The sequence below is a fragment of the Indicator indicator genome, chromosome 17, assembly GCF_027791375.1.
Source record: "Indicator indicator isolate 239-I01 chromosome 17, UM_Iind_1.1, whole genome shotgun sequence".
Lineage (NCBI taxonomy): Eukaryota > Metazoa > Chordata > Aves > Piciformes > Indicatoridae > Indicator > Indicator indicator.
In genome coordinates this window covers 16,715,087-16,738,641 of record NC_072026.1, presented here as the reverse complement: position 1 = coordinate 16,738,641, position 23,555 = coordinate 16,715,087, and the positions used below count along the sequence as shown (strand labels likewise).

The following is a 23,555-nucleotide window of genomic DNA, read 5'->3' as shown; positions in this document are numbered from 1 at the left end:
TCGTCGACTTCTCAATTTCTTGCGCCTTCTGCCTCCCTGTGGCCAGGGAAAGAACGACGGAGAAGCTCCTCACGTTTATTCCACCTCTGGGGGGTCATGATGGACTTACTTTCGAGGCCATGGTCGTGGGAAACATCTACTTTGTGGAGCTGATCACTTCCTAAATCGTTTATTTGAGGGCTTGAAGAACACAGAGGGTTGGTGGGAAGGAGGAGGAGGCAGCTCATCATTTATTGGCTTCAAAGAACTGGAAAAGCTCAATTACAAAACCTGATCCCAGCATGAGAGCAAACACAGCATAGCCCAACAGCCACCTGTACCAGACAGACAGCAACAACCAGCAAGTCCTGGCCCTTCTAATGGCCTTTGGGTGCTCAGGAGCTGCTCCAGAAGAACTTAGCCCTCTTGGGAAGCAGGGAGAGGTGAAGCACAAGGTCTAAACCCAGCTCTCCCCCTGCCCTGTTTTGTTGTTACTCAACCACCCCAGGACCCAGGAGGAAACGTGTCCCTTCTACATTCACCATGGACAACTCCACAACCACCTTGAGGCTGGAGCTGGCTCCTGAGAGAAGGGTTGGTGCCTGCAGACCACAGCCCCTGGCAGCAGCAGTGGGAGGCAGAGCTACAGTCAGCACATTCTGGGTCAGAAAGGCAGCTGGGGCATGACAGTGTCACCAACATGCTTTGGTTGGGTCTCCCTTGGGCCAGCCACAGTCCTGAACATGCCAGCTCAGGGCAGCAGCAGATCTTCAGCTGATGGAGAACCCCTCAGCAGGGAAAGTCAAGCTGATTGACTCAGGGAAGGTGTCCACATCACCCCTGTGCTGTTCCTCACATCCTGGGGACACAAGGAAGAGCTCAGGAACCCTTGATAACCTCAAATCACTCAAGCGACAGCTCAAGGGCTCCCAACCCTGCTCAGGACCCTTTGTCAGCTCAGACACTGGTTTGGGTCACCACCTCTTCCCTCGAGCTCCAGCCCATGGCTTCACCAAGAAGCAGAGGGAGAAAGCAGCCTGGAGCATCAAGGTTGGGTTGTGTGAGGGACAGTGTGTGCAAGCCTGTGCTTTGCTACACCTCAAATGATTGATGGAGACCTGCAAAGCTCCCTCTCTAAGGTGTGTTAGTGGAACTGGCACCTCCAGAATCTACAACATGTGCTGCAGGCTGCTCAAGGAACACTTGGCTCTGCCTGGAGGAAACTTCAAGCCCTGGGAGATGTTCCTGACAGCAGCCAACCTCCCATCACTCCCTTACACAAGGGAGGGACTGCTTCCTGCTGAACCTTTGCTCCAAAGCTCCTTCCAACTGCTGATGACTGCAACCACAGCTCACTACAGAGGGGAAACTGCAGAAGGAGCTCAAGTTCACATGAGGAGAACCTCCAGGAGTGTCTCACCACTGAGATCTCTACATTCAGTCTTTATTTTCAATGAGGGCAGCAAGTTCAGCACAGATGCACCTGGAAATCAGAACATCTTGCCTGCCAGGAAAGGGACCAGCCCTGGTTAAGGTCTACTCAGAGCAGAGTGAAGACCCCCAAAGATATGGAGGAGTGAGAAATGAACACATCCAAAGTCTCCTCCTGCTTCTAAAATTCCAAGGATTCTGCTAAAGGCAGAATTTGCTTCTGTTCCTTCCACTGAGGTTCAGACTCTGACATCTTCTCCCAGCTACCAGTTTTGTTACCTTCATACCCAGGAGAGTCTGGAGGAAAAAGAACCTCCAAAGGTCAACCTCATGATAACCTTTGCAAATTCCTTCTCCAGGCAAGATCCAAGAGCAGCAGAGAGGGAAATTCCTCAGCAAATACTGCAGCTGCTGAGGCTTCACCCTTGAACACAAGCATGATGTGACTGGAGGTCAACTGGTCAATAGCTCCTTCATCTCTCCTTCCCAACACAGCCCTTGCTACTTCCCTCTGTCCCTTCTAACCCCAGATTTGTCAGAAACACTCCAGTCGTGCCCACTCCTCCCCTCCAGGCCACCCCTGGAGCATCACAGCCTCTAGCAGGACCACAAGGTATGTTTGAGAAGAAAGAAGTCACTGCAACATGCCGACAGCCTTTGAGTAGTGACATCATCAATGAGGTTCTGATTTTCTCTAGAAGGTGTAAAGTCCAGCTTGGAGCAAGGCAAGGCCCCAGAGGTTTCCATTCTGCTCTGCTAGAAGAACCCTAAAACATCAGCTGACAGAAAAGGCTGAGTAGGGAAAGACCCCAAGATTTCAAATCTTGAAGGCACTTGATTGGAGGAGAACTTCCCATGGTGGGAATCAACCCTTGCTCAGCAGAGCTGAGACAGGGGACCTCGAAAGGCCAGGCTGGGAGCATGCATAGCAAGAGCTGACCATGCTCCAAGGCAGAGGATGGCCCCACGAAGCTCCCACAACCTTTGGTTTCCACCTGCTCCCTCTCCCGAGGAGGCACTGAGAACTTTTTGGAGAGGATGGAGGTGTTTGAGGTATGTGCAACGTCTTCTGCGTGGTGAGAGGAGCCAGCAGGGTGGTGCTGGAGGTCTGATGACCTCTTCCATGGAGAGTGGGGTGGGCTGGGCTAAGCCTGGAGTCCCAGCAGGCGTGCAGTGTTCAGCACATCGTCCCTGGTCAGGTAGCAGCCGCAGAGCTGGCGGTAGCCGGTGAAGGCCTCCCGCCCGTGCAGCACACGCCAGTTGTCCACAAACAGGGCCTGCAGGAGGAGAGAAAAGCCCATCAGAAGGAGGACAACATCCACAGAGCCTCTGACAGGAAAGGTTCTGGAGTTGGAGATCCCTAGAGACTGAAGAGCAATGCCACAGTGGGCCTGAGAGAGCAGATGAGGCTCGAGGCAGATGTTTCACATGATCCAGCAGAGCCAGTTCTGCTCTGCTGCCAGCCACAGCGAATCATGGAATTGTTTGGGTTGGAAGAGACCTTTAAGCTCATCAAGTCCAACCATTAACCCAGCAGTGCCAAGTCACCACCAAACTGTGACCCTCAGCACCACATCTCCACAGCTTTGAAACCCCGCCAGGAAGAGGGGACTCCACCACTGTCCTGGGCAGCCTGGGCCAGGTCTTGACAACCCTCAAGGGCAAGAAATTCCTCCTCACATTCAAACTAAACCTCCCCTGGGACGACTTGAGGCCATTGCCTTTTGTTCTGTCCCTTGTTCCTTGAGAGAAGAGCCCAAGCCCTACTCTGCTCAACCTCCTTACAGGAGCACAGCTCTGGAGAGGAAAGCTGCAGCACGCGGAGCTTGCCCGAAGCGGCAGCTGGGTGACAACAAGCCTCCACATCTAAAGGAGCACCCTGCCACCCCCTCTCTGCTTCCAAAGTCCATGTCCTACCTTGCCTGGCTTCAGTTTGACCCAGAGTTCATTCTCTGGTCTCCTGAGCTCGGTGGTGAGCGTGCGGTGGGCAGCGTACCAGCGGTGAACCACGTGGTAAGGCACCGTGTTGATGACGGCTCGGTCGTAGTTGTTGTACCTATGAGTCAAGGAGAAGGAAGAGACAATCCAGGGGGCTCCAGGAACTTCCACACGGAAGCTCAGGAGCCTGTAGGATACCTCAAAGGATGGTGGAGCACGGTAGGGCTTGGTCTCTTCTCACAAGTGACAGGAGAAGAGGAAACGGCCCCAAGCTGTGCCAAGGGAGTTTGAGGTTGGGCATGAGGAATGGTGTCTTCACAGGAAGGGTTATCAGGCATTGGAACAGGGAGGTGGTGGAGCCACCATCCCTGGAGACCTCTACCAGATGTGTGGATGTGGTGCTAGGGGATGTGGTTAAGCCACAGTGGTGGGACTGTGAGCTCTAGGTGAGTGGTTGGACTTGATGACCTCCAGGGTCTCTTCCAACCTCAGCAGGTCTATGGTTCTATGACCAGTACTTAAGAGAGGGTCTAGAGATGATCTAAGGGAGGTTTTGCTGCAAGTGTAGAACTTTGAGGAGAAGACACAACCCTGGGAGAAAGGAGGAGTTCACTGCCCAGTGCAAGAGTGTTCATAGAATCAGTTTGGTTGGAGGAGTCATAGAATCAGTCCGGGTTGGAAGGGACCACAAGGCTCAGCCAGTTCCAACCCCCCTGCCATGGGCAGGGACACCTCACACTACATCAGGCTGGCCAGAGCCTCATCCAGCCTGGCTGCAAACACCTCCAGGGATGGGGCCTCAACCACCTCCCTGGACAACCCATTCCAGGCTCTCACCACTCTCATGGGGAAGAACTTCTTCCTCACATCCAGTCTGAATCTCCCCACTTCCAGCTTCATTCCATTCCCCCGGTCCTGTCACAACCTGACTTCCTAAAAAGTCCCTCCCCAGCTTTCTTGTAGCCCCCTTCAGATAGTGGAAGAAGGCCACAAGAAGGTCACCTTGGAGCCTTCTCTTCTCCAGACTGAACAGCCCCAACTCTCTCAACTCTGTCCTCACAGGAGAGATGCTATGATCAGAGTCCAACCATAACCCCAGCACTGCCAGGTCACCACTAAACCATGTCCCTCAGCATGGCTGAGGGATATCTTCTGGCAAATCACTCATCCACCACAACCCAGCCTCCTCCCCAAAGCAAGAGGCCCAAGGCTGATGTTACCTGATGAGGTACAGCTCGTTGTTCCAGGGGTAGACATTGAGGACAGGCCCAACTCCAATCATGTGGTTGTGGCAGTCTCCCACATTCTCCACATACTCATGCTTCAAGGGCACCTTGCTGAGCAGCTCAAACTGCTCAGGAGCTTGTCTGAGAACCTGCTCTGCTGCGTAGAAGCCATCCACCAGCAGGGTCCTCCCACCCGTGCCCTCGTGCTTCAGGCAGTGGAACACTTGGATGCTGCATGGGTGAGAGAATCCAGAGCACAAGAGAGAAGACCTGGACTGCTTGTCCCATGGAAAAGCTCCCCATGGACCCAAGCAGATGTAGACTAAGATTTATCATCAGGAGCCTGCTGTTTCCCCAGCCCAAATCTCCCCCATTTTGCTTTCTGAGAAGGTGACCAACTGCCTACACTGCTCCTCCCCCAAGTCAAGTGACATGAGCCTGGGAGACTTCAAGTGAGGGTAGGACCAGGCCTGTGTCACCCAAAGTCTATCGTAGAATCATTATGGTGGGAAAAGACTTCTAAGATCAAGTCAAACCTTATAGATTCATAGAATAATTTGGGTTGGAAGGGACCTTCAAGATCATCTAGTTCCAATCCCCCTGCCATGGGCAGGGACACCTCCCCCTGGAGGAGGTTGCTCAAGGCCTCATCCAGGTTGGTCTTGCAGACAGCATGAGGCTGCAGCCAGCAGCAGCACTCACCCACAGGGCTCCTGGAAGTAGGTGGTGTCTGTGTGACGGTCCAGAGCCAGCTTGGTGTAGGCAGTGTCTCCTCGAGAGAAGTCAGAGGTGAAGTACCACATCCTACCATAAATGGTCTCCCTGCAGGGGAGAGGAGCAGCTGTCAGTGTGCTGAGCAGGTCAGAGTGCTGGGAGGGCAGGACTTCTCCTGCAGCACAAGAGTGGGCAGCAGCTGGAGGGAGGGGATCCTGCCCCTCTGCTCTGCTGGGACCCCACCTGCAGTGCTGGGGCCAGCTCTGGAGTCCTCAGCACAGCACAGACATGGAGCTGTTGGAGCAGGGCCAGAGGAGGCCACAGCAGTGATGGGAGGGCTGGAAACCCTCTGCTGTGAGGTCAGGCTGAGAGAGGTGGGGTTGTTCAGCCTGGAGAAGAGAAGGCTCCAGGGACACCTTCTAGGTGGCCTTGCAGGACTTCAAGGGGCCAGAAGAAAGCTGTGGACAGACCTTTGACAGGGTCTGTGGTGACAGGACGAAGGCTGAACTCAAAGAGGGAGATTCAGACTGGAGAGAAGGGAGAAATGTTTGACACTGAGCCTGGCCCAGGCTGCCCAGAGAGGTGGGAGATGCCCCATCCCTGGCACCATTGCAGGTCAGGTTGTTTGTGGCTGAGCAACCTGCTGTAGTTGCAGATGTCCCTGCTGACTGCAGGGGCTTGGACTGGATGAGCTTTAAACATCCCTTCACCCTAGTCCAGTTCATGACTCTATGGTTTGAGGTTACTCCCCTCCATCTTCTGCACAGAGCCAATTAAACCCCAACAACTTAAATTTCTCCTTGTCAAGAGCTGCTGCTTCTTGGGTACCTCCTCTGGTATCCAACTTCTCTTTTTCCTCCCCAAAACATTGATGGTAATGACTCTCACTTCCTCTCCACCAACAGATCTTCTTCCCCACCACCCATCAGCCCAGTCAAGCCCAGGAAGCTACTGAGTGGCACAAGGAGCTGCCAGAGTGCTGGTACCCACCACAGGGTGGTCCAACAATCCCTTTTTTTTTTTTGTCCTCAGGATGATGTGTCTTCACCCATCTCCTTCCTACAACATCATGGAAGGGAACAGACACAAGGCAAGGACAAACAGCACTTGGAGGCTGCAGGGTGGAGGTACCTGAAGGTGGAAGCTGGGTGGATATTCCCTGGAGCTCCTGGCTTCTATTTGGAGTTATTGAATTAAAACCTTGGGTGGAACTCAAAAGTCTATCCCCCAAGGCTGTTGGTGTGTCTCAACCTTTCAATCACACACAGAAGGAACATTCCTCAAGTAGCTTTCTTTAGCCAGAGCTAAGAATTGTTTTTGATCTTCTCCCTGGCTCCCAGGGCCAGGGTTGCCCTCCTGACCTCCCCAAGTCATAACAGGAAATGTCTCTCCTCACACAGCTTCAGTCTTCCCAGACAGGTCACTTCCTCCAGTTGCTCCTCTGGGCACAATCCCACTATCACAAAAGTCATTGTGTGCTCCTCAGGAAGCTCCACAAGCCTGGGACTGCAGCTTCTCCCCTAAAACCAGGTCAGACCCCACAGCACCATCCCCTCCTTCCCACTTCAAGTGGAGCAAACACAGCCTATAGAAGACCTTTTCTTGGCAACACAGGGTAAGGTGGCAGCAGCTTTCCAAACAACAGGGAACTACTGGAGAGAGTCCAGGAGAGGCTGCAGAGATGCTGAGGGGCCTGGAGAATCTGTGAGGAGCAAAGGCTGAGAGCCCTGGGGCAGTTGAGCCTGGAGAAGAGCAGCCCCAGAGGGGATCTGAGCAATGCTCAGCAAGAGCTAAAGGGTAGGGGGCAAGAGGATGGGGCCTGACTCTTCTCAGTGATGCCCAGGGACAGGACAAGGGGCAATAGGCACAAAATGGAACCCAGGAGGTTCCACATGAACAGGAGAAGAAACTTCTTTGTTGTGAGGGTGCTGGAGGCCTGGAGCAGGCTGCCCAGAGAGGTTGTGGAGTCTCCTTCTCTGGAGAGCTTCCAAACCCAGCTGGCCATTGTGATCCTGGGCAAGCTGCTGTGGATGCCCCTGTTTGAGCAGTGGGGTTGGAGTGGATGATCTCCAGAGGTCCCTTCCAACCCTGACCATGTGGGGATTTGGTGATTAAGAGCCTGCCCTTCATGGCTCCTCTACAAGCTGTCAGTGGCCTCAGAATTATACAATCCCAGACTGGTTTGGGTGGGATTTTTAAAGCTCATCCAGTCCAACCCCTTGCAGTCAGCAGGGACATCTGCAACTAGAGCAGGTAGCTCAGACCCCAAACACCCTGACCTGCTATAGTTCCAACCATCTCCCACCTCTCCGGGCCACTTGGACCAGGGTCTCACCACCTTCAGGGCGAGAAATCTCTTCCTGAGATCTGCTCTGCCCACCCCAGCCCCTGGTACCTGATCAAGCTGACCCTTTTTGCTAAGACCTCTGTGTCGTCCTTGGTGGGAGCCACATTCTCCACAAAGGCAATGCCATAGAGCAGGAAGTTCTGCAGGAATTCCTTCAGCCCTTCATCCGTCTCCAGGAAGCTCTGGCAGTCCACGGAGGGGACCTGGGCTTGGTGGTAGATTTCTGCATTCCAGAGGATCCTGGGGTGCATCACCTGCTGCTTCTGCCCCTCGTAGCTGTTCCTCACCAGCCACTCCAGCCCGTACCGTGTGACGTGCCCGTCGGGCCCTGGCACGAGGGACAAGGCACAGAAGAGACCTTTCAGCTCAGGGGGCCCAGCCCTCAACCCACCACTGCCAGGTCACCACCAGCCCAGGGCCTCCAGCACCATGTCACCAAGGCTTTTGAAACCCCTCCAGGAATGGGAACTCCAACACCGCCCTGGGCAGCCTGGGCCAGGCTTTGACAGCCCTCAAGGGTAAGAAATTGTTCCTTGTGTCCAGCCTAAATCATAGAATTGTTAGGGTTGGCAGGGACCTCAAGAATCATCTAGTTCCAAGCCCCCTGCCATGGGCAGGGACACCTCACACTACACCAGGCTGCTCAGAGCCACATTCAACCTGGCCTTAAAAACCTCCAGGGATGAGGCTTCCACCACCTCCCTGGTCAACCTGTTCCAGCATCTCACCACCCTCATGGGTAAGAATTTCTCCCCAACATCCAATCCGAATCTACCCATTTCTAGTTTTGTTTCCCAGGGGAAACTGGTGCTTTTTGTTCAGCTCCCTGAAGTCCTGAAAGGCCACCAGAAGGTCTGTCTGGAGCCTTCTCTTCTCCAGGCTGAACAACCCCAATTCTCTCAGCCTGTCCTCACGAGAGGAGGCTTCCAACACTCCCATGATCTTCACAGCTCTAATGTGTCCCTTGGGAGTAGCTTCCCCATCCCTTGGCCATTTTACCTGCCCTCTGCAACTAACCCTGGGGACAGGGCAGTGACTCTGTGAATGCCATGGCTGGCTGGTGATCCCACCACCACCCAGGGGCTCCACCAGGGATGGGTTCAACGACCTCAGAGGCCTTTTCCAAGTGAAACAATTGTGTAATTCTACGACCCACCACCCACAGACGTCTCTAAGCGGCGGGGGGGCCCGCAAACCACAGTGCTCTGCAGCTCTGCCCTGAGGAAGAGTGTGGAGACACCCATTTGGGCAGAAACCCTCTGCTACTCACAGGTGAGGAAGAGGGTGGTCTCATCCACTCGGACAGCCTTGGGTCTGATGGCCAGGTCCACGCTGGCCGTGTCCAGGCTGCGCTGGTTGGTCTTGGCGTTGTAGCAGGAGGCGGAGCGGCAGTGGTCCCGCAGCCAGACGAAGTCGAAGCGCATCAGGGTGTCCCTGTACCTCAGCTCTGCCCAGGAGAGGGACTGGGGTCACCCGTGAGAAACCACAGCCAAGAGCTCAAGCTGAGGGCTCACAAGTTCTGGTCACACTCACAGGCCCCAAACGACCTGGTGCCTCAACCTAAATTCAGCTAAATCGAACCACCCCAGTCCCAGCGTGGTGGGGTGGGAAGGGACCTCTGGAGATCATCCAGCCCAACCCCCCTGCTCAAGCAGGGCACCCACAGCAGCTTGCCCAGGATCACAATGCCCAGCTGGGTTTGGAAGTTCTCCAGAGAAGGAGACTCCACAACCTCTCTGGGCGGCCTGCTGCAGGGCTCTAGCAACCCCACACCAAACAAGTTTCTCCTCCTCTTCAGGGGGAACCACCTCCTGGGTTCCACTTTGTGCCTGTTGCCCCCTGTCTTGTCACTGAGCACCACTGAGAAGAGCCCAGCCCCATCCTCTTGCCCCCCACAGGTCCTTCAGCTCTTGCTGAGCATTGATCAGATCCCCTCTGGGGCTGCTCTTCTCCAGGCTCTCAGCCCCAGGGCTCTCAGCCTTTGCTCCTGACAGAGATGTTCCAGGCCCCTCAGCAGCTTTGGAGCCTCCACTGCACTCTTACCAGCAGTTCCCTGTCCCTCTTGAACTGGGGATGCCAGAACTGGACCCAGTACTCCAGATGCAGCCTGACTAGGGCAGACTAGAGGAGGAGAAGAACCTCCCTTCACCTGCTGGCCACACTCTTCCTTCACTCAGGAAGAATACCTTCACTGAAGGCCTGGCTGTTGTCTCTCTTCTCACATCATGGGATGGTTTTGGTTGGAAGGGACCTTCAAAAGGTCATCCAGTCCAACCCTCTGCAGTCAGCAGGGACATCTGCAACTAGAGCAGGTTGCTCTAAGCCCCAGACAGCCTGACCTGCAATGGTGCCAGGGATGGGGCATCTCCCACCTCTCTGGGCAACCTTCCCACTCCTCTCCCCAGCCACCCAAAAGCAGGTAGATGTCTACCTAACACACCTACCTAGATGGTCACCATGTAACTGCCAGGCACACTTGAGGGACTCCGGGGCTGTGTGGTGCCAGTGAGCTGCAGCAGCGAGGGTGGTCCTCCTGTGATGGGACAACCAGGCTGGGCAATGTCCAGAGCTTCCCCTCAGCCATCCTGGCATCTCCAGCAGACCCACCAGCCTCCTGCACCACATCCTGAGAGAGACAGGGGAGAGAAGAAGGTGGTGTCATCCTCCCCTGTGGTCATTTACTGACCAGAGAGGTGAGTGAGAACCAGTCCTTTGAGGAGGAAGAGAAGAAGTGGGCATGATGACTTGGCAGCCTGGCCAGAGGAGCCACCTGCCTCCTAGGTGCCACTTGGACATGAAAAACAACCAAACACACAGCTTGGAGAGCCTTGGATTAAACATCTTCAACACCAAGGCTGAAGACCAGCACCACTTTTGGCTTCTCCCAGTGCCAAGGCAAGCAGGCTGCCAGGCTTTCCCCAGTGCCTTCACTCCACCCTTGGTGGTACCACCACATGGACCATACAGCAGTTCCCATGAAACTGGGGAGCTTCACCCTTGTCCAGACCAGCTGCAGTCGATACTTTGGCACCACCAACACCCTGGAGGAAGACCCTGAAGCTGCATGTGAAAACTGGCTGCCCTCACAAACTGGATGCCTTGAGAGCAACTGGGAATTAATCATTAGGGTGGTGAGTTAAAGCTGATCCAATCCATGGACATCAGCTGGGAAGATGAGGAGGAGGAACAGGGAGGTCTTGCTTTTTGTGACCACAGCAAAGACTCCTGAGAAGGCACACATGAGATCCCAGGATACATCAGGCAAAGCAATCCCAGAAGAGAAGAACTGGTGGTCAACCCTTTTTGTGGAAAACACCAACAAAGCCTCATCTGCTTCAGGTCTTGTCCCATCTGGGACCTTCCCTGCTGGAATTCACCGTTCCTGGGCAGATCTACAGGGATGAGGGAAGCAAAGTGACCTTGGTTAAAGAAGCAAGGAGCAGAGGAATCCATAATTAGGTCAGTTCCAGAAAGAGAATGCAAAACAATGAGGAAGAAGATCTCTGCTGCTGCTGAAGGACACAGCTGGCATGGAAGAGAAACCAGTTGTGGATAATTTCAGGCTAGATACTAGAAGGCACCAAATCTTCAAAACAAAGAGCAAGGGCTGAAGCTCAGAAGCTTTAAGATGTGGTTTGGACACCCTGTTGTGTTTATCAATGTCTGGAGGACAAGTCTGAACCCAGCAGGCTTTTATCAGCATTTTGGTCTGCAGGGCAGAGAAAAGTGGATAAGACACAGAGCTGGGAAGCATTCCTCATCCCAGACTCCTGATCTTCATCTTCTTATCTGAGCAGCACAGGCACCAGAGCTCTGCCTGTCCAACCTGCTTCTCCACTTCAAAGGTGACCCAGTGCAGAGATCTCAATAATAATAATAATAATATCAGAGGGGCTGGGTTCCCAGAGAACAACTTGAGGAGCAGGAGAGAAAACCACAATAAACTACAGCCAGATTTGGGGAGGAAGGGAGTGGAAACATTCATAAAGAGGACATGGTTTGAGATGAAGATGGACTTCTCAGCCAGGGAGCTCTACAAGGCACTTGGCCACAGCCTGTGACGAGTCACTGGCAGCTTTGGTGCTGCAGATTTCAACTCACAGAATCCCAGCATGGTGGGGATGGAAAGGACCTCTGGAGATCACACAATCCAACCCCCCTGCTCAAGCAGGGCACCCACAGCAGCTTGCCCAGGATCACAATGGCCAGGGGAGTCTGGAAGCTCTCCAGAGGAGACTCCACAACCTCCCTGGGCAGCCTGCTGCAGGGCTCCAGCACACTCACACCAAAGAAGTTTCTGCTCATGAAGAGGTTCTGATTTCCATGGCTGCTAAAACAGCAACACGTCCTCCTCAGCAGGCTGCAGATCAGGCTGTCCTGCAAGTCATGGAGCCAGAGTCCTTTGGGTTGGAGGAGACCTTTCAGGTCATGGTGCCCAACCATTAACCCAGTACTGCCAGGGCACCACCAAACCATGGCCTTCAGCACCACATCTCCACAGCCTGGAAACCCCTCCAGGGATGGGGACTCCACCACTGCCCTGGGCAGCCTGGGCCAGGCCTTGACACCCCTCCAGGGCAACAAATTTTTCCTCATGTCCAACCTAAACCTCCCCTGGGGCAACTTGAGGCCATTTCCTCTTGTCCTATTGCTTCTTCCTTGGGAGAAGAGACCAACCTCCACCTGGCTCCCTTCAGGGGGTTGAAGAGAGCCAGGCCCCCCCTCAGCCTCCTTTTCCCCTTCCTTCAGCAGATCAACACTCACTCAACTTGGTGTCCTCTCCAGCCTTACTGAGGGTTCCCTTGATCCCCTCATCCAGATACTGAGCAGAACCAGACCAGAAGCTGATGCTTCACTGCACACAGCAGGAGGAGAGGCTCTGGGAGCTCCTTGCTGCTGCACCATTGGCAGTCACCAAGATCTCTGCCAACACAACTGACTATGCACTTCAAACACTCTGTGAAGCCCAGGAGACTCTCTTGAGGTGCTGACTGAGCTGCAACACCCTGAAAGGCAGCAGCACTGTCACTGCAGAGAGAGAAACTGGGACAGGGGAGAACTTCCATGACCTGCAGACACACAGGACACTCACTTTTTTTTCCTTTGGTGGTCTCCTGCCAGCCAGAAGATCAGGTTTTGTACAAGCAGTAAGGGGAAAGCTGAAGAGGAGGAGGAGTGTGGAAAAGGCATTAATCACATTTGGCATGCAAACTCCACAATGAAGGGGAGAAAAAACTAAACAAAACAAAACCAACCAGGAGTTGATTGTTGGCTTTACAAAGCTTCCAGAGAGGATTTAACTCCATGAACCAAGCTTTAAAGCTCACAGCTCTCAAGACTGTTTGAGAAAGACACTAAAAGTGGGAAAGTTCCATCCAGTTGGCTTTTGGATATCAAACATCTCCACTAACCCAGCATGGGGGTAAAAAAAAAAAAAAAAAGCAGCAAAGTTGTTTATATACACCCAGTATCTCCTCACCCAGGACCCAAAATCACCAGGAGAAGCTCCATCTACAAACCCATTTCTAAGTGGCTTCTATCCCCTCACCCAGGACCCAAAATCACCAGGAGAAGCTCCATCTACAAACCCATTTCTAAAGTGGCCTCTGCCTGGGGCAGCTCCAGCCATGGTTATCTCCTCCTCCACACCTTCCCTTTTATCTCATCCTCTTGCAGTATCAAAACTCACCAGAGAATAAACACAGGTTGGGGTAAGTGCCCCAGATGTTGAATCTAATCAGCAAGACCTCTTGCTCCTCTGCTGTTCCTGCTGGAAGCAGACATCACAAACAGCTTTTCCAGAAGCCTCAAATCTTTCCAAGAGACATCAAACCCAAGAGGAGTTGAAAACAACAGCAGAAAAAAAAAAAAACCCCACACTTAAATCCGTGTGATTAGGGAGGATTTATGTTTTGGGTCTGTGTTTAATCAGGGCTAACAGCTCTCCCCTGGTTGGAATGAGCAAACCTCTCCCTCAGTCCTTCTTCTACCTCATCTTCATATTGTCCACACCATGCTGGGCAGCAGCAAAATGCAGCAGCCCAAAGATTAAGACAAAATTTCCCTCGAAATTCACAAAGGGCAGGAGGAAGGAGGCTATCCTGAGCAAAGAGACTCTGAGAAAGGAGAGATGCTCACTACCAAGTTGGCACAAAAGCCCATGGAGATGCTGTGTGTGAAGATCTGTGGGCCTCATCCTACCCAGGAGTCTACCCTGAGGTGGATGAAAAGCAGGAGCACAGGCAAAACCCATGTTAGAAGTGCCAGAGGAGGAACAGAGCTGTGAGAGCTGGAGGCAGGGAAGTGCAGAAAGCTCCAAAATGTTGTGGTTTGAGGATAAATCTCTGGGGAGAGAAACAAGAGGAAGGAAGAGTGGGGCCTCATGAGGGGCTCCTCCATCCAGGAGGACTTCCTGTCTGGCCCTTCAGCAGTTGTCTCACTGCTGCCTCAAGCACCACCAGAAGCAACCATCGTTGTTTTGAAGCACTTTGTGGTCATAGTTCCCATTTTGAGCAAAGTGAAATAACTGAACTGGGGGAAAAAAAAAAAAAAAAAAAAAAAGAGAGAAAAATCAGTAACCAAAGAGTTTTGGCATTGAAAATGTGCAAGGGAGGAGTAACCAGACCAAGCTGTGGCCTTCAGGCAGCTTTTAGCCAAGGAACAGGGTGACGTGGGCCTGCTGGTGCTGTGAGCAGATCTGTCCCCTCCCTTGGTGACAGTTTTCAAGCTCCTTCTCAAGCTCTTGTCACATGCCAACCACTCAGGTGCTCACACTCCTGGATCACTCTTCACTGCTTGAAGGTTTCTGAGCTATAAAAGAAATATTTCAGAAGCACAAAAGGGCCTCGAAAAGAGGGAGAAGGAGAAAAGAAATCACTTTCCAGGGCAGTTTGGGAAACACTCTGCAGGCATCATGCAGGACTCACATCCTGGTGCCCTCTTGGCTGCACACCTCGAATGGGATGTTTGCTGCTTTGGAAGCTGTGCCCAAACACCTCAGTGCTGCTGCCTGAGAGGGAGAAGCCTTTTTTGAAGGCAAAGAAAAGGTTAAAAAGGGACAAAAAGTGGAGTGCTGCAAGAGCAGAGAGCCCTGAACCAGAGCCAGGTGAGCAACTTAGACTAATCTCAGTGACAAAACCCAGTCCCCTTGGGGCTGTGCCATCATCCCTCAGCCACATCCAGCTGAGTTAAAGGTTTAACAGCCCGAGGTGACCTCTTTTACCCGTTAATTACCACCAAACAAAAGGCAGCTTGGCTGGCCCCTGCTGAGAACAGCCTCGGCCCCCTCCCCCCCAGCAGACACCTCTATTAGATCTGTACTGACAGGAATCAGCCTCTCCTGCCCCACAAGAGACTTCAATTAAATTAAGGAGCTAATAAACCCATCCCAGGCCCTGGCAGCTTCAATTCCCTAGAAAGGAAGAGAATTTTCTGCACCACCCCCCAACCTTTAACACCAAACACCCAACTCCAGACCCCCATTCTCATAACCTTTCTGCTGTCTCCTCGCTGCAGTTTCTTCCTCTACCCTCAACAAAGCCTCCTCAGGCCCTGCCGTTTCACTGAACCAGGCTCTAATTCTCTTTTTTCCTCCCAGCCCTTGTGGTTTATCCACCCCAGGGATACTTGTTGCAGTCAGCTCCTGGTATTAAAATCACTTTTCTTACCCACTCTTGGTCCTGCCCCGGCAGAGAGGGGCGAGGCAGTTCTCCTGGGCAGGGAGGAGTTGGCTTTGATCAGGGAAAGAGATTAAAAACTCTGCCCATGAGCTACTAAAAAATAAGGGAGACCTTCTGGCAGCCTTTCAGGATTTCAAGGGACTAGAAGAAAGCTGGGAACAGACTTGTGTGCAGGGCTCCTTGTGACAGGACAAGGGGTGATGGTTTGAACTAGAAGAGGGAAATTCAGAATAGAGATGATACTTTTGATACTGTTTGATACTGAGGGTGGTGAGAGTCTAGCCCGGGTTGCCCAGAGAGGGGAGATGCCCAATGCCTGGAACCATTGCAGGTCAGGTTGTCTGGGGCCCCAGGCAACCTGCTCTAGTTGCAGATGTCCCTGCTGACTGCAAGAGATTGGACTGGATGAGCTTTGAAGGTCCCCTCTCACCCAAACCAGTCTGGGATTCTGCCCTCTTCATGCCTGTCCTTACCTGGGACTCTGTAAGCACGGGGCTGAGGTGGGAGAAAGATGGGGTAAGGCTTCAGACAGGCGTGGGACGTTGGCCCTTGGTCTCTGCTGGTGGTTACAGCTCTTGCCTGCTTCCTTCTCCTGGTCCCTGCACAGTCCAGGCCAAAACCTTTGCTGGGAAGGTTTCACATTTAGTGGTGAGTGCACTTCAAGGGGCTGACGCTGGCCAAGGAAGCAAAGGCTCTTCAATCAGGATCTTGGTGACCTTATAAAGACATAAAAATTAAAGAAAAATCCACATTACCATTTAAATAGTAAAACACAAACCAAACCAAACAGCAAACCCAAACGCCACGTTAGAAGCTGCATTTTGAGTTCCTGGCTCCCCCAGCAGCTGCAGACCTCACACCACCAATTCCTTACTCGGCAGCGGCCCGTGGAGCTCCGGGAAGGGAGGCCGAGCCCCGGTACGAACCGGCTCCTCCAACCTCCCCGGGAAATCGGGACCCACCGAATCTCCCCCGCCTCTCCGGTCCTGACCCGCCTCGGCAACTCTCCCCGAGGTCGGAGCTGCCCCGACTCTTCCCGAGCGGTTTTACCGGGCCCCGGGCTTGCGGCGGGACAGGGCCGGGGCCGCCCCGGGGCGGGGCCGTACCACAGAGTGCGGGGCGGAGCTGGACTAGAGCGTCCGAAACCATAGAGACAGTGCCAGGCCCAGAGAGTGACGGTCGTGTGTAGGTGGGAAGGGACTTCTAAAGCTCACCCAGTCCAACCCTCCTGCAGCCAGCAGGGACATCCGCAACTAGAGCAGGCTGCTCAGAGCCACAAACAACCTGACCTGGACACCCGGGACCCGAGCTGCTGCCCCAGGCCACCCGCAGTGGGCCGGGTAACCCGCAGGCTTGGCTGTGAGCGGCAGCACAGCAGCCTCCGGGCTGGCAACGCGTCCGCAGCGAGGCGGAGGAGGCCGAGAAAGGCGTCGGGAGAACGGAAGGGCCCGGGGAAGGCGGCGGCGCCTGCCATTCGCGGGACGAGGCGGCCTTCCAGCGGCCTGCCTGGCCCCGCCGCCCGCCTCACTCCCCACCGCTCGGCGTTCCGGTGCTTTCAGATCAAAATGACCACTTTATAACCCCAAAGGCCCTGCCTGCCCCGCTTCCCTCTCTCCCTCCCCGGGCAGCTCCCGAAAACTAAGCTCAGCCCAGCCCAGCCCCGCTCCCCACCTTGTCCCTCCCCGGGCACAGGCCAAGGGAAGCGACCTGACAGAACCAGCTGCGAGGTCAGCGCCCTATGGCCGCTTCTCCTTTAACACCCAGCCCCGCCCCTTACGCACGGCTCCGCCCTTCACGCACACCGCGGCCTCCCCGGGACGCTCTGTGCAGCTGCGAGGCTCTCTATGGTGTCTTCGCCCCCGGGACGCTCTAGGTCGCTGCGAGGCTCTCTATAGTATCCTCCCTCCCCGGGACGTTCTGCGGTGATGGCAGCAGAGCGCCTCCTCGCTCTCTCCGCCTGGAGACTCTCCAGAGCCACTGGCGATGCGCGGAGGGTTTCGGCCGGTCCCGCCGTCCCCACAGTCTTAGGACATCCCCGTCCCTATGGCTGTGTGACGCTGCCCTATCCGCCCGCCCGCTGGTGCCGCTCACACTCTGTGGTACCTCTGCCGCTCCACACGGAGCCTTCCAGCCCTCTGTAGCTTGTGTGACGCTGTACGGGAGGCCTCCTGGCTCTCTCCGCTCGCCGGTGCCGCCGCTGCGGGCCGTGCTTTGCCGCTTTTCCCGCAGTGCCCGACCCGTTCCCCGCCCCGTGAGCTCCGCATCCGGCAACAGCTCCGGGTCCTGGTGGCGATCTATGACCAGTGGGGGCCTGTAGGGGTCCGTGCTGGGAGCGGTGCTGCTTAATGTCGTTGTCAGTGACAAGGGCGGTGGGATAGAGGCACCCTCGGAAGCTGACACTGAGCTGAGGGTGGGATCCCTACAGAGGGGCTTGGATAGGCTGGAGAACTGGGACGATGTGAACCTCATGAGGTTCAACCAGGCCAAGGGCAAGGTCCTGCCCCTGGGTCAGGGTAACCCCAGGTTTCAATCCAGGCTGGGGATGAAGGGCTGGAGAGCAGCCCCATGGAGACCCCAGCTGCAGTGCTGGGGCCAGCTCCGGAGTCCTCAGCACAGCACAGACATGGAGCTGTTGGAGCAGGGCTGGAGCAGGTCACAGCAGTGATGGGAGGGCTGGAAGCCCTCTGCTGTGAGGCCGGGCTGAGAGAGTTGGGGTTGTTCAGCCTGGAGAAGAGAAGGCTCCAGGGACACCTTCTGGTGGCCTTGCAGGACTTCAAGAGGCCAGAGGAAAGCTGGGGACAGACTTTTGAGCGGGGTTTGTGGTGACAGGACAAAGGGTGATGGTTTGAACTCAAAGAGGGAGATGCAGACTGGAGAGAAGGGAGAAATATTTGACACTGAGGGTGGGGAGAGCCTGGCCCAGGTTGCCCAGAGAGGTGGGAGATGTCCCATCCCTGGCACCATTGCAGGTCAGGTTGTTTGTGGCTCTGAGCAACCTGCTCTAGTTGCAGCTGTCCCTGCTGACTGCAGGGGGTTCAGATGGATGCCCTTTAAAAGTCCCTTCCTCCCCAAACCAGTCTGGGATTCTAGGATTTTCAGGGCAGGATCATGGTGCTAAGTTGCCTTTGGTCACTGAGGAGCCTCCCCCAGACCCTGTTCCTCACAAGGGGTCTGAGGTGATTGCGTGACCTGGAGGGTGTCCTTGTCAGCTTCCTGAGTTCTGCTTTTCATAGATCCTCAGAATCCCAGAATGGTTTGGGTTGGAAGGGACCTCAAAGATCTCCAAGTTCCAACCCCCCCTCCCACCCCCATGGGCAGGGCACACCTTCCACTAGACCAGGTTGCTTAAGGTCTCATCTAACCTGGATGAACACCTCCAGGGATGGGGCACCCACATCCTCCCTGGGCAACCTGTTCCAGTGCCTCACCACCTCCTTTCCTGCTGTGCCTGGAGGCAGAGCAGCTGCTTGCTGTGATAGCCTTGGCAGCAAGGGGACGTGGTGGTGGCGTGTCACCACCACAGCCTGCTGCTGACAAACCCTTCCAGTGTTTTTCAGGAAAGGGGTGGGGGAGGGCTGGGAAGAGGCAGAAGGAGCTGCTGGGGAGCTGCTGCTTCCCAAAATCTCCCTGCAGCTCCCAGAGGAGATAAACAAATTAGTCACTGGGTGAGCTCATGGCAGAGGCATCTCAGCCTCCATGAGAATTTGTCACTGGGTGTCCTGGTGCTGGGTCCCTGGAGGAGGCTGTGGGTGATGGCTGACCCTGTGCTCCCCAGGCTGTGCCCATCACTGGCCCTTGGACCTTCTCTCAGAATCATTTTGGTTGGAAGAGACCTTTCAGGTTATGGAGTCCAACCCTTCACCCAGCACTGCCAGGTCACCACCCGACTGTGTCCCTCAGCACCACATCTCCATGGCTTTGAAACCCCTCCAGGGATGGGGACTCCACCACTGCCCTGGGCAGCTTAAGGCAGACATGGACAACCCTCAAGGGCAAGAAATTGTTCCTCATGTCCAACTTAAACCTGCCTTGGGGCAACCTGAGGCTGTTTCCTCTTGTCCTGTCACTTGTTCCTTGGGAGAAGAGACCAACACCTACCTTTTGCTCACATCAGGGACACATCTGGATCCTGTGGACACCTGGACAAGTTCCTTCTCCTCTTAGGGGTTGTGTGAGCACCAAGGCACGATGTCAGAAGGGCCAGTGCTTCCTGCCAGGACCATGGCTGTGCAGCCTGGAGAAAAGGAAGCTGGGGGGAAGCCTTCTTGCTCTCCACAACTCCCTGAAAGGAGATTTGAGCTAGGTGGAGTTTGGACTCTTCTGGCCCAGGCTACCCAGGGCGGTGATGGAGTCCCCATCCCTGAAGGGGTTTCAAAGCCCTGGAGATGTGGTGCTGAGGGACATGATTTAGCAGTGACCTGGCAGTGCTGAGTTAATGGTTGGACTCTTAAAGGTCTCTTCCAATTCAAACAGAATCCATTCTGTGGTTGGTGCCTTGTGTGGATGTTTCCCTTTGGGGTATGGATGGTGGTTTCTGGACCTCACAAGGGTTTGTGGTGCCTCTTGTCCCTGCAGAACTGATCCTTTGCTGAGTCTAGCAGGGCAGTGACCTCCTCATAAGTGCTGTGGCCAAGTGGCCTCTGCCCCAGGTGCCCAATGCTTTGGACATGCACCTGCTGCTTGGCCTGTAGGACCTCACATGCTGGGAAAGAAAAGGCCTGGGAGCTTGGTGGGGATTTCCCAGGGACAGCTGGGATCTGGGAATTTTCTTCCCCCCTCCCTCATCCACTCGTGGGCTCTTCCTGGGGTCACCAACGTCTTTAAATAAAGCTAGAAGCCCACACAGTGCTCTTCTCTTCTCCAATGGGGGCTGCTGCTGAGGTCCCACATCCGCCCTGGGGGGGATCCAGAATTAGTCCTTGGCCTGGGAAAGGCCCTGCCAGTCCCACCAGCAGCTCCAGTGCTGCGGGGCTTGGAGGTCAACCATGCTCCTTGGAGGAGGGAAGTGACTCCACGCCCTCCCTTCCCCTCCAAAGGAGGAATTGGTCTCTCATCCCTGCTCCTAGGGTTTCCTGGAGGTGATGTGGCCCCTGCTGATGTCACACAGTGGGTTTGGTGACATGCAGGTTTCTCTCTGCACGTGGCTTCTGTGCTGGCAGGCATCAGGAGATGTTTCCTCAGGGAGATTCCTGGGTTTGCAGGAAATGTGGCAGCTTCCACCAAAGAGTGGCCAAGCAGATGGGAGACGTTCCTGGAAATGGGTCCTAGGATGAAAGTCCTGAAAGATCTCCATGTGGAGAGGAGACCTTTCAGGATTTTCGTTTTGATGCCTGTCCAGCCCAATCTGGTGGTCACTGTCCAGCCCAATGTAACCCAAAGAGCACAAATCAACAGAAACCAACCTGAGTGATGCAGCTCAACCCAACAGGAGTGACCCCCCTCAAGCCAACCCAGCCTGCATGAACCAACACAACACAGCCCAACAGGAATGACCCAAGGTGAATGACCCAACCCAGTACAAATGACCCAACCAAACCTGACCCACAATGACTTCACCACCTCCCTGGGCAGCCTGTTCCAGTGCCTGATAACCCTTGCTGTGAAGAAATTGCTCCTCATGCCCAACCTGAGCCTCCCCTGGGGCAACTTGAGGCCATTTCCTCCCGTCCAGTCACTTTTTCCTTGGGAGAAGAGATCAGCCCCCACCTGGCTCAAAGCCTCCTTTCCACGAGCCAGAAGGTCTCCCCTCAGCCTCCTTTTCCCCAGGGTGAACACCACCAGGTCCCTCAGCTGCTCCTCACCAGCTCTGTCCTCCAGACCCTTCACCAGCTTCATTGCCCTTCTCTGGATCCCCTCCTGCCCCTCAATGTCCTTCTTGGAGTGAGAGGCCCCAGCCTGAACGCTGAACCTGGGGTCCCTCCAGGTGGGCTGTTGGTGGGGCCACTTCTGGTGTCACTGACTTCTCTGCTCTGGTGTTTCTTCTCCCTGAGGTCCAGCTCCCACTCCCAGGAAGGCTTCACATCCCCATGGAGACACCAACGCTGCTTTGTTTATTTGCCTTCTTTCAGCATTTTTAAATTTAATTCCTTCTCTCTTTTTTTTTTTTTCTTTCTTTTTTTGGGGTGGTGGTGGGGGGTGGTTTGTTGGAAAGAAGGAAGGAAGGAAGCTCAGACTCGGATGTTTGTTTGTTCTCTCCTGGCTGATGTTCTCTTGGTCGCGCTCCAGTGGCTGATAAACTGGCAGGGAACTGGAGTGTGGAGCACTGGGAGCCTGGGAAAGGTCAGGACCTTGCTTCCCCTGCCCTGACGTCACTGCCCGGGGGGCTGCAGGCTGCCAGCTGCTTCCCCATGGACAGACCTCTTGGTGGGATGTCTAGAAGGAGAGCAAGGCCAGGTTGGACGAGGCCTTCAGCAACCTGGACTAGTGGGAGGTGTCCCTGCCCATGGCAGGGGGTTTGGAACTAGATGATCTTGCAGGTCCCTTCCGACCCCCAACCATTCTGTGAATCTATGAACATCTTCCCACAATCCAGGTTCCCTCCACCCTGCCCTAAGGTCATCTTCTGAGCCCCCAACCTGGGGTACAGCTGGGCCCATGGCTCATCCCCAGCTGTGGGACCATGGGGAGGAGGAACCCACAAGAGTCCATAACAGTGGTCAGGCACTGGAACAGGCTGCCCAGGGGGGTGGTGGAGTCACCATCCCGGGAGGTGTTCAGGAAACCTGTGGCCATGGCTCCTGGGGACATGGTTTAATGGCCATGGTGGTGTTGGGTTGAAAGTTTGACTCAGTGATCTCAAAGGTCTCTTCCAACCAACAGTTCTATGATTCTAAGAGATCTGGGCTGGGGTGTGAGCTGTGCTCTTCTCACAGACCTATATCCTCTTCATCTAAGTGGGTCCCACTCAACTGTGGGCAGACAGAGATGTCCAAGGCCATTGCAGATCCCAGACAGAGGATGAAGGGGTGCTGGTGGGGCTGAACAAATGGTCAGGAGCTCATCCTGCAGCTTTCCAGTAGGTTGGGACATCTGCCCTGCCTCCAAGCTGGCATTTCTGCTCAGCATGGCCTGTAGGAGGCAAATACTTGAGGGGAATTAAGTGTGTGCCATGGGTGGAGGAGCTGGGGGCATTGTGGTCCTCTGGCTCCCTGTCGAGGGCAGGGACATGGTTCAAGGGAAAGGCAAATGTGGTCAGCTGAAGGAAACTCTGAAGCTCTCCTGGGAAGAGCATCTGCCCAGGGATGTTGGGGTGGCTCTCAGGTAGGTGAGACCCTTGCCTTGGCCCTCAGGATCTCTGGGGTGGGAGACACATTTGGGTGGGCTCAGGAGGTGACTATTGTAGAGTAAATGAAGGTTCTGGTGGTGCTTCAGGGAGAGACGTGGTGGGAAATGGAGGAGCAAGAAGATACCAGGGGGTTGTCCCTATTAGAAATGGAGCTTTTGCTCCCAGTGGTCTCTTTTTTGCAGCAGTGGAGGGGCCCTCAGACACCCTTTGGTGTCCCCTCCTTAGGAAAGGACAGTAGGAGACAGGGGGTGTGTGTGGTGTGTGTGTCCCCAGCTTCTGCTGATGTCCTCACACAGGAGACTTGGATTTCCCCTTGTCAAGGCAACACAGGTGGCTCCCTAACCTCTTGCTTTAGGTCTCATATCCCAGCAGCTCCTTCCCTACTCTGCCCTGATGAGGCCACTTCTGGAGCATTGGGTCCAGTTTTGGGCTCTCCAGTTTGGGGAAGGACTGGAGAAAGTGTTGGTTGTGGAGTCTTCTTGGGGGAGAGTCCAACCCCCCCTGGCCATTGTGATCCTGGGCAAGCTGCTGTGGGTGCCCTGCTTGAGGGGGGTTGGACTGGATGATCTCCAGAGGTCCCTTCCAACCCCAGCATGCTGGGATTCTGGGGTACTGGGATGCTGGGATTCCATCTCTGCTCATCTTCAGCCCCTTGCATGGTCCCAGCTGCCCATTTGTGGAGCACATGGGGATGCTTAGGGTCCCATTCAAGTTCAGGTCCTCCCCCCACACCACACAGCTCAGCAGACCCTGCTCTGGTTGGCTGCTGGCCCAGGTCCTCTCTCCAGAAGATAATCTGTGGCTTGGTGCTGCTAATTGGAGCTATCTCCCTATCTTCCTCCTGCCCATCTCCCCCCACCCCGGCTCTGCAGGGTCAATAAGTGATTCCCATTAAAGCTCAGTCTGGGCTGGCTCCCCTGGGTCTCTACTGGGGGTGGGGGCTCCACCTCCAGCCC

At 54.8% G+C, this 23,555-nt stretch overlaps 1 protein-coding gene across 1 annotated transcript; it reads right to left on the bottom strand.

Annotated features, from left to right (window-relative positions):
* Nucleotides 1-253: 253 nt before the first annotated feature.
* Nucleotides 254-16,214, bottom strand: TMLHE (trimethyllysine hydroxylase, epsilon). Its single transcript, XM_054388462.1, has 9 exons — nucleotides 16,189-16,214; nucleotides 15,788-16,030; nucleotides 10,080-10,261; nucleotides 8,906-9,082; nucleotides 7,684-7,963; nucleotides 5,277-5,396; nucleotides 4,569-4,805; nucleotides 3,328-3,466; nucleotides 254-2,687 (listed from the first exon to the last, which is right to left on the bottom strand). The coding sequence occupies exons 3-9, from the start codon at nucleotides 10,258-10,260 to the stop codon at nucleotides 2,556-2,558; spliced, it is 1,266 nt and encodes a 421-aa protein (XP_054244437.1). The 5' UTR covers nucleotide 10,261; nucleotides 15,788-16,030; nucleotides 16,189-16,214; the 3' UTR covers nucleotides 254-2,555.
* Between the last annotated feature and the right edge of the window lie 7,341 nt (nucleotides 16,215-23,555).